Raw genomic sequence first — 13,216 nt, 5'->3', positions numbered from 1 at the left:
TGGCAATAAGTACATACCTGTCATAATTACTTTAAATGTAGATTTACTAACTCCTTCAATCAAAAGATAGAGTGGCTGAATAGATAAACAAAACCCATCTATATGCTACCTACAGGAGACTTGCTTTAGATATAAGGACACACAGAGACTTGAAAGTGAAGGGATAGAAAAAGATATTCCATGAAAACAGAAACCAAAATAAGCTGGGGTAGCTATACTTTTATCAAAATTGACTTTCAAACAAAGGCTATATAATAAGAGACAAAGAAGACATTATATTATATTGGGCCAACCCAACAAGAAGATAAAACATTTATAAAATATTTTTTTATCCAACTTAGGAGGACCTAAATATGTAAAGCATATATTAACAAACTTGAAGTGAGAAACAAACACCAGTACAACAATAGTAGCGGACTCTAATGCCCCCATTACCTCAGTGGATAGATCATCCAGACAGAAAATCAATAAGGAAACATCATCCTTAAAAGACACAGTAGGGGCTTCCCTGGTGGCGCAGTGGTTGAGGGTCCGCCTGCCGATGCAGGGGACACAGGTTTGTGCCCCAGTCCAGGAAGATCCCACATGCCATGGAGCGGCTGGGCCCATGAGCCATGGCCACTGAGCCTGTGCGTCCGGAGCCTGTGCTCCGCAACAGGAGAGGCCACAACAGTGAGAGGCCTGCATACTGCAAAAAAAAAAAAAAGACACAGTAGACCAGATATACTTAACAGATATATAAAAGACATTCCATCCAAAAACAAGAGAATACATTCTTTTCAAGTACAGATGGAACATTCTCCAGGATAGATCATATGTTAAGCCACAAGACAAAGTCTTAATAAATGTAAGAGAATTGACATCATGTCAAGCATCTCTTCCAACCACAGTGGTATGAATCTAGAAATCAATTACATGAAGAAAAGTGTAAAGTTCACAAATATGTGGAACTTAAACAACATGCTACTTGAACAACCAATGAGTCAAAGAAGAAATCGAAAGAGAAATAAAAAAATACTTTGAGACTAATGAAAATGGGAATATAACAAAGTTTATGGAATACAGTAAAAGTAGTTCTAAGAGGAAAGTTAATGGCAATAAATGCCTACCTTAAGAAACAAGAAAAGTCTCAAATAAACAACCTTACTTTTCACCTCACTAGATAAAGACGAATAAAGCCTAAAGTTACTAGAAGGAAAGAAATAACAAAGGTTAGAGCAGAAATAAATGAAACAGACAATAGAAAATATCAATGAAAATAAGAGCTGGTTCTCTGAAAAGATAAACAATACTAAAAAACCGTAAGCTAGACTCACCAAGAAAAAAAGAGAGGACTCAAATAAATAACAACAGAAGTGAAGAGAAAATGTACAACTGATAGCACAGAATACAAAGGATCATACGAGACTACTTTGAACAGTTATATGCCAACATATTGAACAACCTAGAAGAAATGGATAAACTCCTAGAAACATACAACCTACCAAGACTGAATCATGAAGAAATAGAAAATCTGAACCAACTGATTACTAGTAAGGAGACGGAATCACTAATCAAAAACCTGCCAACAAACAAAAGTCCAGGACCAGGCAGGTTCACTGGTGAATTCCACCAAACATTCAAAGAAGAATTACTACCTATCCTTCTCAAACTCTTCCAAAAAATAGAAGGGGTGGAAACTCTTCCAAACTCATTTTGTGAGGCCAGCATTACCCTGATCCCCAAACCGGACAAGGATGCCGCAAAAAAAGAAAATTACAGGCCAGTATTCCTGATGAATACAGGTGTAAAAAATACTAGCAAACAATTCAACAATACATTGAAAGGATCATACACCATGATCAAGTGGGATTTATTCTAGAGATGCAAGGCTGGCTCAACATTCACAAATCAGTCAATGTGATTCAACACATTAACAAAATGAAGGATAAAAATCATATGATCGTTTCCATAGCTACAGGAAAAGCATTTGACAAAAATCAACATTCATTTATGATAAAAACTCAACAAAGTGGCTATGAAGGGAATGTACCCCAACATAACAGAAGCCATATATTGTACAACAAGCCCACAGTCAACATCATACTCAAAAATTGAAAGCTTTTCCTGTAAGATTACGAACAAGACAGGGATGCCCACTTTTGCCACTTTTATTCAGCATAGTATTGGGAGTCTTAGCCAGAGCAATTAGGCAAGAACAAGAAATAAAAGGCATCCATATTGGAAAGGAGGGAGTAAAACTGTCACCATTTGCAGGTGACGTGACGTTATATATAGAAAACCCTAAAGACTCCAACAAAAAAAATTCTAGAATGAATAAACAAATTGAGTAATGTTGCAGGATACAAAATCAATACATGAAAATCTTTTGCATTTCTACACACTAATAACAAACTATCAGAAAGCAAAATTAAGAAAACAATCCCATTTCCAACTGCATTAAAAAGGATAAAATACCTAGGATTACATTTAACCAAAGATGTTCAAGACCTGCATACTGAAAACTACAAGACATCAAGGAGAGTAGTTGAAGAAGGCACAAATAAGTGGAGAGATATTTTGTGCTCATGGATTGGGAGAATTAATAGTGTTAAAATGTCCATACTACCCAAAGCAGTCTACAGATTCAATACAATCCCTATCAAAATTCCAATAGCATTTTTCACAGAAATAGAACAAAGAATTCTAAAATTTTTATGAAACCACAAAAGACCTCAAGCGGCCAAAGCAATCTTGAGAAAGACGAACAAACGTGTAAGCATCACACTCCCTGATTTCAAGCTCTATTTCATATCTATAGTAATTAAAGCAGTATGGTATTGGCATAAAGACAAACACATAGTTGAATGGAGCAGAATAGAGAGCCCAGAAATAAACCCACACATATGTGATCAATTAATTTACAACAGAGGAGCCAAAATTAGTGGGGTAAGGACAGTCTCTCCAATAAATGGAGTTGAGAAAACTGGAGAGCCACATGCAAAAGAGTGAAACTGGAACACTATCTTATACTGTACACAAAAATCAACTCAAAATGGATTAAAGACTTGAACATAAGATCTGAAATCATAAAACTCCTAGAAGAAAACATAGGTAGCAAGCTCCTTGACATAGGTCTTGGCGATGATTTCTTTAATCTGACACCAAAAATAAAATTTTTTAAAAGCAAAGATAAAAAGTGGAACTATATCAAACCAAACAACTTCCACACAGCAAAGAAAACCATCAACCAAATAAAAAGGTAACCTACTGAATGGGAGAAAATATTTGCAAGTCACGTATCTGTTAAGGGGTTAATATTCAAAGTGTATAAAAAACTCATACAACTCAATAACGGAAAAAAAAAAGTAATTCGATTTTAAAATGGGGTAGAACATCTCAATAGACATTTTCCAAAGAAGACATAAAGATGGACAACAGGTACGTGAAAAGATGCTCAACATCACAAATCATCAGGGAAATGAAAATCAAAACCACAATGAGATATCACCTCACACCCGTCAGAATGGCTGTTATCAAAAAGAACACAAATAACAAGTGTTGGTGAGGATGTGGAGAAAATTGAACCCTCGTGCACTGTTGGTAGGAATATAAATTGGTGTAGCCACTATGAAAAACAGTATGGAGGTTCCTCAAAAAATTAAAAATACAACTACCATATGATCCAGAGTTCCACTTCTGGGTATATATCTGACAAATGAAACACTAAATCAAAAAGATAAGCACCTTCATGTTCACTGCAGCACTGTTTACAATAGCCAAGACATGGAAACAACCTAAGTGTCCAATGATGAATGAATGGATAAAGAAATTGTGTGTATATACAGTGGAATATTATTCAGCTGTAAAAAAGAATGAAATCTTTCCATTTGCAGCAACATGGATGGACCTCAAGGGCATTATGCTAAGTGAAATAAGTCAGACAGAGAAAGACAAATACAATGTGATCTCTCTTACATGTTGAAACTAAAAATTCCTTTAAAAAAAAAGCTAACAGATATAGATAATATTTTGTTTGTTGTCAAAGGATGATGGTAGAGGGTGGGAGAGATGAGTGAACTTGGTCAAGAGGTTAAAAATAAAAAATCTTGAAATCATACATTAAGTCAGAAGTATATGCCTTGAATTGTAGGAGTCCATAGGCAAATTAGAATTTTTGGTACACAAATTGAAAGCATGTTCTTATAAATAAAAGCAGTTGGACTTTATAACATTTTATACACATGCTGTTTTCTTTATTTTCTACATAATAATGTAAGGATTATCTTTTGCATCAGTCTTTTTATAGGTAATAATGTGTCATTGCAAGGAGACAGCTTAATTGCATTCTAGGAGCTACTGTCACCATCCTCATTAACTGGCATTTAGGCAGTATAGGTAACATATACTTTATGTATACTAAAGTATGTGTGAATGTTTTCGTATAAATAATGTTGAGGCCATTTTTTTTAACATCTGTAAGAAAATAGGGGCTTATTTATAATGGGTTTTGAAATTTAATGTCTCAAAAGAACTATAAAAACAGCTTCACAGGAAAAAAAAAAAACAAAAGAACAACCTGCCTCAAGGTGGTTGGGGGGATTAAATGATGTAACACATACAAAGCAGTCCAAAACTGTCCAGGTATTGTTATGTATCCTATGACTATATTTTGCCACAAGTCTTTTATGATTTTTATTTGTATTTTTGTACCTTTAAGCAGTGTTTACCTTAATAGTTTATTTGTAAATGGTATGAATAAACATCGAAGACTGACTTGCTACTGAGGATTTTGAGTGACATGTTCATGGCCATATTAAATATTAAGCTTAATTTCAAAGTCTGTAAAGCATACTTTTAAAAAAAGAGCAAGACCAAAGGAAAAATCTCATTTTAAGAATGGCATTAGAGTGTTAGTTATCCTGTGAACAGAACATTCTCTGTACCTTCCCCTTTTTTGAGTCTTGCATAAATATAATCTGACGCTGAGTTAGGTGTTAACTGACACCATATCTTGCTTGATCAACCTGCAGTTTAGTTATGAAGCAGGAAAACAAGGTGTAAACTATCCAAGATCTCCACATGGCCTGGAATGACCTATGGCATCTTATATAGCCCTGGTTTCAAAATTATGAATAGATAGCCTATAAATACTTAATTATATTAAACAGTGTCACTGAATGTCTAGAACTTCTCAATGGGGAAGAGGCTGTAATAAGTTATTTTTCTTTGAAAATTAGAACCACTGAAAATTGGATAGGCCAGGTCACAATATAGAGCCCTTCCTATCAGGAGAAGTGTTCAGAGGTAACCCATCATTCAGGAGGATAGCCATTTCCACACCTGGCAGGAAGTTGAACTATACAACCTTCTGAACTCATTTCCAGTTCATTAATTTCACAAAATTAAAGAAATTGATGACCTGTCTGGGTATTGTCATTGTTACTTTCAAATTGAGGCGCTCTTTATTTTCTCTTTGACATGTAAGGTGTCAAAGTATAGAGTCTTGAACCATAAGCAGTTTTATTCTTAACATTGCCTACTATATGATTCAGGAGGTATAATTTGAGTTGTTTATTATATGTCTCCAAAGTATTGGGTTGGCCAAAAAGTGCCTTCGGTTTTAAGTAAAAATAAAAGACATTTTTCATTTTCACCAAGAACTTTATGGAACAACGTATTCACGGTTTTTTCCCACTACCTTCTGCCATTTTTCAGGCAACTTCATAATTCCATCTTCCCAAAACTTTATCTTTTTGAGCAAAGAACTGTTCCAGGTGCCTTTTACAGTCTTCCAGGGAATTGAAATTTTTTCCATTAAGAGGATTTTGTAAAGACCAAAATAAATGGAAATCTGAAGGTGCAATGTCTGTTGAATATGGTGGATGAATCAGAACTTCCCAGCCAAGCTGTAATAGTTTTTGCCTGGTCATCAGAGAAACATGTGGTCTTGCATTGTCCTGATGGAAGATTCTGTGTTTTCTGTTGACTAGTTCTGGATGCTTTTCGTGGAGTGCTGCTTTCAGTTGGTCTAATTGGGAACTTGTTTGACTTAATCTTTGGTTTTCCAGAAGGAGTTCATAATAGAGGACTCCCTTCCAATACCACCATATACACAACATCACCTTCTTTGGGTGAAGACCAGCCTTTGGTGTGGTTGGTGGTGGTTCATTTCGCTTGCCCCGTGATCTGTTCTGTTTCACATTATTGTACGGTATCCACTTTTCATCGCCCGTCACAGTTTGTTTTAAAAACAGAGCGTTTTCGTTATGTTTTAGTAGAGAATCACATGTGGAAATACGGTCAAGAAGGTTTTTTTCGCTTAACTTATGTGGAACCCAAACATGAAAGCGATGAACATAACCGAGCTGGTGCAAATGATTTTCAGCGCTTGATTTGGATATTTTGAGTATGTCAGCCATCTCCCACGTGGGATAACGTTGATTGTTCTCAATTAATATCTCTATTTGATCACTATCAACTTCAGTTGTCTACCCAACCATGGAACATTGTCCAACGAGAAATCTCCAGCACAGAACTTCGCAAACCACTTTTGACACCTTCAGTCAGTCACAGCACCTTCTCCATGTGCTGCACAAATCTTTTTTTGCATTTCGGTTGCGTTTTTACCTTTCTTGAAATAATGTTGCTTTTTTTCTTCCATCTTCAATATTAAAAAGGCTACACAAAAATTCACCAGTTTTGATGTCTTTTTTTAAGTGCACGCTGATATGACAGCTGTCACATACAATCTAACAAAATTGTTTTGAATGAAGTTAAAGACAATAAGTGCTACTAAAGCCATCTTACAGAAAAAACCAAACGAACCTTTTGGCCAACCGATACTTTATATATTTATCCACTAAAGAGTATTTTAAAGGTAAGTTCATTGTTATTCTTCCAAATAGTGAATTCCCTGCTTTTAGTGGAATAAATAAGAATCAAAAACCAGATGAAACTAGATGGTCACATTCTGAAATCACACTCAGGATTAGTTCAGTTTGACAAGCAAATTTTGCATTCATCATCCTGATACTTAATTTTGTCAACCTTCCACCTACCCCTTCTGCCAAAATAAAGAACTTCGGTATACTAATATAATGAAAAAAATATCAAAACCTAAATCACAGAAGGAGAAGAGAATGGATATTATATCTCTCATTAGACTCATTGCTTTGATTCTCTTTATTTGGTTTCAGTTTTTTTAGGCCCCTCTGCCAGTGCTGTCATAGGAGCCAGTGGGCACTGTTTTCTTTTTTGCTTTGTTTGTTTTATGTGTTTCTTTAAGGTTTCTTGTCATTTTAAATGTGACATACTTATTAAGTCATATTTAAAGTCATTTTAAGTTGTATGTCATATTAAGGTTTAATGTGACACGTGGGCATAATATGACTCTTCAGTCTTGTTCCTAGTGCTAAGAATACAGTGATGAACCAGATAGATATGGTCACTGCCCTGGTTGAACTTACAGTCTAATGGAGGATACATAACAAATAAATTGGCTGTTACATAATTTTAAGTCAGGCGTTGAAAAGAAAGTACACACACAAGGAATATGGTGAGGGTGTGGCAGGAGAGCACTGCTTTAGGTAGGGTAGTCAGTAGAGATCCTTTCAAAATCATAACAAGCAGGGGCTTGAAGGGTAAGAAAATATTCCAGGTAGAGGAAACAAGTATCAAGTCCCTAAGGTGTAAAAGAGATCATTCACATTTTCTTTCCGCGCTGGTTTAAACCATAAAGATGACCAATTTAACTTGCTACTGAGATGGTTATGATTTGATGCAATTCATTTAAATTGTCAGCCCCCCAAAATAGTCACTCCTTCACTTTGTGCTTTAAACCTTGGCCCCCAGACACTTGGAGTATTAGTCTCAACTTACATATGATGTATCTGATATTTCTTATAGAGGGAGTTTTCGATACATATTAGCTCCTTTCCCTTCTCCCTACTGTGCAGCATTGTTGAGAATGCACTTGCCAGGCAACTCTTCTCCTTCCCCTCAGCCCCACCCCCAGCAGAAGTGTGTGGTATTTGGTGCTGGGATAGGGAGGGCACCATCAAGAAAAACACCAGTCTTCAGACCTACCCTGTTCTCTCTATTAAGTCTCCCAGGGGTCCCAACCTTCTCCTGAGTCTACCAATTTGACTTCTGGAATTCAGGTCGCTTCAAGAATGTTGCCAGGGTATTCAGCCATCTACAAGAACTCAAGTCCCAGTTACTGTTACATGCTGCCCATTCCAGGGGTTTTTCTTCTTCATCCTAAACCTCTCTCCTTGGCTCTCTACTGCATGACTGCTTCATCAAGAAGCTGCTCTAGTTGATGCTGAAATGGGGGATGAGCTGGGGAGATTTGATTGAGTTATTTTGGAATTCCTCTGACTTGCTCTTTGGTAGCCGTTCTCCTCATAACTGTTGGCCTTGGTAGCCAGAACAGGACATGGCATTTTCCTGCTGCTGAACTGGTAGAGAAGGAAGGGGCCTTTTACCCATGACTGGCAGGTGTATAGAAAAAGAGAACACCTGATCTAGTAGTAGGTGAGACTTGGCTTGTTTCCCTGGTCCCACTTGAAGTTACTGCCTTACAAGGTACTTTCTCCTCGCAATAATGGGGGAGGGGGGGGTGAGAACACTGTGCCTTCATTTTTTTCCCTTATTGGTAAAATGAGAGTGTTGGTATAGATGATCCCTAAGGTCCCTTTTAGTTCTAATACATCGTGTTTCTATTCCAAACCATGTAGTAGTTTTGTCTCTAATGTCTGACACACGTAATGTTTACATTGGAAATTATTCCAGTATGTGAGCTTGATATATATGTGGAAACGTATAGCCCTACTGGTCGAGCCTGGATATTCTCGTTTCAGAATGCGCGTTTGGATTGTAGCTGGAAAACTTTGTACTGCCAATGTCTTACTGCAAGTTTTTGCTATTAAAAGCAGTAGTACTGTGTACCCTGAGGATGAAACAAGCTAAGTAAGCCTGAGTTAGTCTTTAAAGAAGGATGAGCATGTATCAATGAAATTTGTGGTGAATGACTTGAAGATGTGTTTTTTCACTTTGTCATAGGGGTCAAATTGGACTGAAATAACGCTGTGCTAATATGATTCTGAGTTCTGTTGCTCTCTCTGAATTGATCCCTCCTTCTTTTGCAGGAGCTATTGTGACAATCTTGGTTACCATCCATTAAGTGCTGCTGACTTTGGAAAGATCATGAAAAATGTCTTTCCAAACATGAAGGCACGTCGTCTGGGCACGAGAGGCAAATCTAAATATCCTTTACCAGAATGGTTTTTAGTAATCTCTTTAAGTTCTCCCTTATTACAGAACATCTGCTGCTGTAGTTCAACTAGCAACTATATTTAGAAATAAATTTAAATCAACAAATATAAACGACTCAAAAGTACTTAGAATAATTGTAAATTGTATTTTCCCAGCTGTTTATCACACTGCAAGAGAAATAACAAATAGTGGTTATTAGGATTGTGATAGATTTCACCTTACTCTGTCACCATAATGTGTTCTTAATGGTCTGATCTTCTTTTCCTTAACAATAGAATTACTAAGGCACGCCACAGTACAGCAGTTGTAAATTATATCAGTGAAAGTGGAGAAAGATGTTAGTTTATCATCTTTCCTTCCTCTAATTTAGAAACATAGGGATCTCTTTGGCAATATATACAACATTCAAACAATTTTTTAGTGGAACTTGTGCTGTAGGATTAGTGTTCTCTTTGTATTTTCATCCAACCCTTTAAAGGCTGTATTAAAATTAAAGCCAGGGCATAGAAAAGGCCCCTCTCATGATAGAGAAATACTTAGGAGCAAACAGAAGTAAGGAAATTAAAATTAAGAGTTTACTAAAGTTCTTCCTACCCTTGGAAGAAGATTGTAACATGGAGGGTCTCTGTATCATATTAGAAATGCATCATTTCTCTCTGCTTAGCTTTTGGCCTTTTCCAAAACATAAAATTTCTGCTGTGGGGGAGATGAAGAGGGGAAGGGGCGAGGCTGCTTTTCTAAAACGGCTCCAGGTGTTCTGTAACCAGTTGTTGCACGACCGAGTCTTGTTTCCTGAGTACAAACAAAAATGTCTTCATGTGTCTTTGGCATGTTACAGGTGATAATCCTGTACGTTTCAGTGGAAAAAGAGAAGTGAAAAGGTTAAAGCTCTTGTGACACTCATAAGAGTTGTTTTTGTCCCAGTGCCCTGGGCTAAAGTTTCCCTTCTCTCTGCCAGGTTTCCATCTGGATATTCCTTTCCTTCTGACCTGTTTGTTACTGGTGGCTGGCACCGCTTATTAGGAACATTTATTCATAAAATTTATAACAGATGAAAATCATTTTGTTCCATTTGAGCCAGTAACATTCTACAAGGACTGTTTCAGTTTCAAAAGAGTAAAGGTGTCCTGAGCTTCTAATAATTAAGTTTTCTTTTACAAAAGAATTCAGAAAGTCGATGGTATCTCAGGCTGATTTTATTCTCATTTCATATATGGTTACTTTTCAAGTGCTAACTATATAGACAGTTCATTTAATTTCGAGTACTTCAGACCTTAACCATTTATTACGTATTGCTACAGTGGACTAAGAAAAAAAGCTTTTGTTCATATGCCAACACTACCCAATCTTGATTTTCACAAAACTGGGGATGGGGTAAGAATTTCTGCCTTTTCTTTTTGATAAGTAGAATTGTACCTTATTATCAGCATTGAAACGATTCTGCATGGTCTCATTTGGATAAAACCAGGGACCAGGAACTGTCTTTTACTAAATAAATGAGCCAAAAAATTCAACAGTGGCTGGTAACTGTTAGCATATATGACTTATATCACCGTGGTTCGTGAAATTAAGGAGAAAAAAGATGGATCTAAAGTTCCTGATTGGTAGATATATCTATGGTATATATTGTCAAGAGGAAAATTTAAGTTATAGAATAACGTGTAGAACGAATGTTTTCAGAAGAGGAAATACGGCTTATGGCATAGTTTGTTTTCTTGATGTTAGAAAAGGCTTTTTAAAAAATTCAAAAGATCTGTTAGTCTCCATATATGTTTAACAATATATGTTTAAATGTTATATTCACAACACTGCTGGTGGCTGTGCACCAGTGGGTATAGGCATAGACCTTATATTTGCAGGTCTCTACTTTTATGCCTGCCAGTACCACTCACTTAGTACTACTTTGACTCAATAGTTTTATATTGTGTCTTCTGATTAAGAACATGTATCTTAAGTGTGCTTCAATTTAATTTCTCTGAACTTTCTCTTAAAAGTTTTTTCCTTTTTCCTTTGTTTAGTTGGAAGGAGCTGAACCTTCTGGGCAGCTTCAAAATATTGATGAGGAAGTTATCACTTCTGCTTGCCGTCTTGTGTGTGAATGGGCCCAGAAAGTGTTAAGCCAGCCATTTGACACGGTCTTGGAATTAGCCCGCTTCCTTGTAAAAAGTCACTATATAGGCACCAAGTCGATGGCAGCTCTAACTGTAATGGCCGCAGCACCACCAGGTACAAAATTATTAACAAGCTAAAACTGACAGGGTGTTAACTGTCTTTAGAGTTGGTAGTAAAAAGAAGAGCTTAGCTAAAAACCTCCTTTGTCTTTTTAGTATTTGTATGCGTCCACTCTTACTTCCCTTAATACTAAATTCAGATGGGCTTGTTGAGCTAACAAAAACAGTAATAGTTCTTTCATGATAAACTTTAAGTTATAGCTTTGTATGTTGCTCTGCTTAAGTATGAAACTTTTATGATTTCCTAGTTGGTATTTCATTAATTTTTCCATTGCTGTTTTAAAGTTTAAAGAGGATGTGTATGTGTACTTTTAAGTATATATGTATTTCTAAATTGATAGATTAAATATTACAAGTAAAAAGTAAGATTAAGTTTTTTAATTACTTGCTAAGACTCCTATCCCCAAAACTAATACTTATAAGTGAAATGATCTTTGGACAATGTGAAAGGTACCTTAGTCTCACAAAAAATAAACCATGTGAAGCATTACTATGAAATAGCAAGAGTGGTTTTTTTAATATGCATTCAGATGAGTATTTTTATTCAGATAGCAACTTAAGAATTAACAGTATTAGGACTGACAGTATCGTTGGAATAATAACTCCCTCCTAAATTAATAGCTGTGTAAAGTATCTATTTTAATGAAATTTTTAAAATGTCTTATTTCAGTCATACTTTATAAACCTAAAAAAAGAGTGAATACATTTTTTTATTACTCTAGGAAATTATAACTTCTATAAAAAATTTATTAATATGAAACTGTAGATTTATCACAGCCAGAACTATAATTATAATTATACTCTTAAATGACTTTACTTTTCTATCTTAACTTCATTATTTTAATAAGGAATCCTTTTTCTCTGTTTAAATTTATCAGAAGCTTTAAGCATTTGCAGTATGTGTGTGAGAGAGATTGTTCTGTTCTCTCATTTTATTGTCAACTGAGGACCATAAATATCAGCAAAATAGCTTTTTACAAGAGCCTCCTCATAGTTTTTCCTGTCTCGATATGAAATGGATGGCTCTAATCTGTATAGTTATGTAGTTACACAGGGGCAGGAGAGTGCTTAGGCAGCCTTATCTAGCTAGATAGCTCACATCTGTTACCTCATTTATTCTCCCAGCGGTCCTGTAAGGTAGGGGATATTTATTCCCATTTTACAGATCGGGAAACAGATTCAGGGAGGCTAAGTAATTTGTCCATAGTCAGATAAGTAGTGGAATTAGCCAGAATTTGAATCCTGGTTTGTCCTTCTCCAAAACCCAGGTTACTCCTTTACACCAGACTGTCTTCCTAGCTTCTGGCAAAATGAGGTTCTAAAAGATACGGGCCCTTCAGCTTTCTGTGTTCTCTTTCTGCTACCCCCTACTGACACCCAGAAGAGTACTTCCACAAGTTGAGGACTTAGGAGGTATCATGGGGTAAAGAAACAGAGACATCTCTATCTTATTTCCCACATTATTCACATAGTCTCACTGAAAGAAATGTTGAATGAATGGATTTTTAAGGCTAAGTGTGAAGAAAGGTATATTTTTTAAACCAAAATACTAAAAATCACATATATAAGTAGGCATTTTCACTTTTTGAAAGTAGCTCGAGAGGCTGACTGTTTGTTTAACAGTCTTCTGAAATTTCGTTCTCAGCCATTGCCACTTTTTTTCTTAAATTTATTTTTGGCTGCAGTGGGTCTTCGCTGCTGCATGCAGGCTTTCTCTAGTTGCAGCA

General features: G+C 36.1%; 1 protein-coding gene across 1 annotated transcript in view; it reads left to right on the top strand.

Annotated features, from left to right (window-relative positions):
* The window catches only part of RFX7 (regulatory factor X7), a gene marked incomplete at its 5' end in the record, with an annotated part of 150,023 nt that overhangs the window by 127,264 nt on the left and 9,543 nt on the right, over nt 1–13,216 (top strand). The window contains 3 exons of the mRNA XM_082846338.1: nt 9,132–9,266; nt 10,560–10,632; nt 11,277–11,484. Of these exons, the coding sequence (XP_082702464.1) occupies nt 9,132–9,266; nt 10,560–10,632; nt 11,277–11,484 (416 nt within the window). The remainder of the gene's footprint in view (nt 1–9,131; nt 9,267–10,559; nt 10,633–11,276; nt 11,485–13,216) is intronic.

The sequence above is a fragment of the Leucopleurus acutus genome (assembly GCF_964270905.1).
Source record: "Leucopleurus acutus genome assembly, chromosome: 1".
NCBI classification, from domain to species: Eukaryota; Metazoa; Chordata; class Mammalia; order Artiodactyla; family Delphinidae; genus Leucopleurus; species Leucopleurus acutus.
Note: the sequence above shows the minus strand (reverse complement) of the source record. Positions and strands in the feature narration are given on the sequence as shown.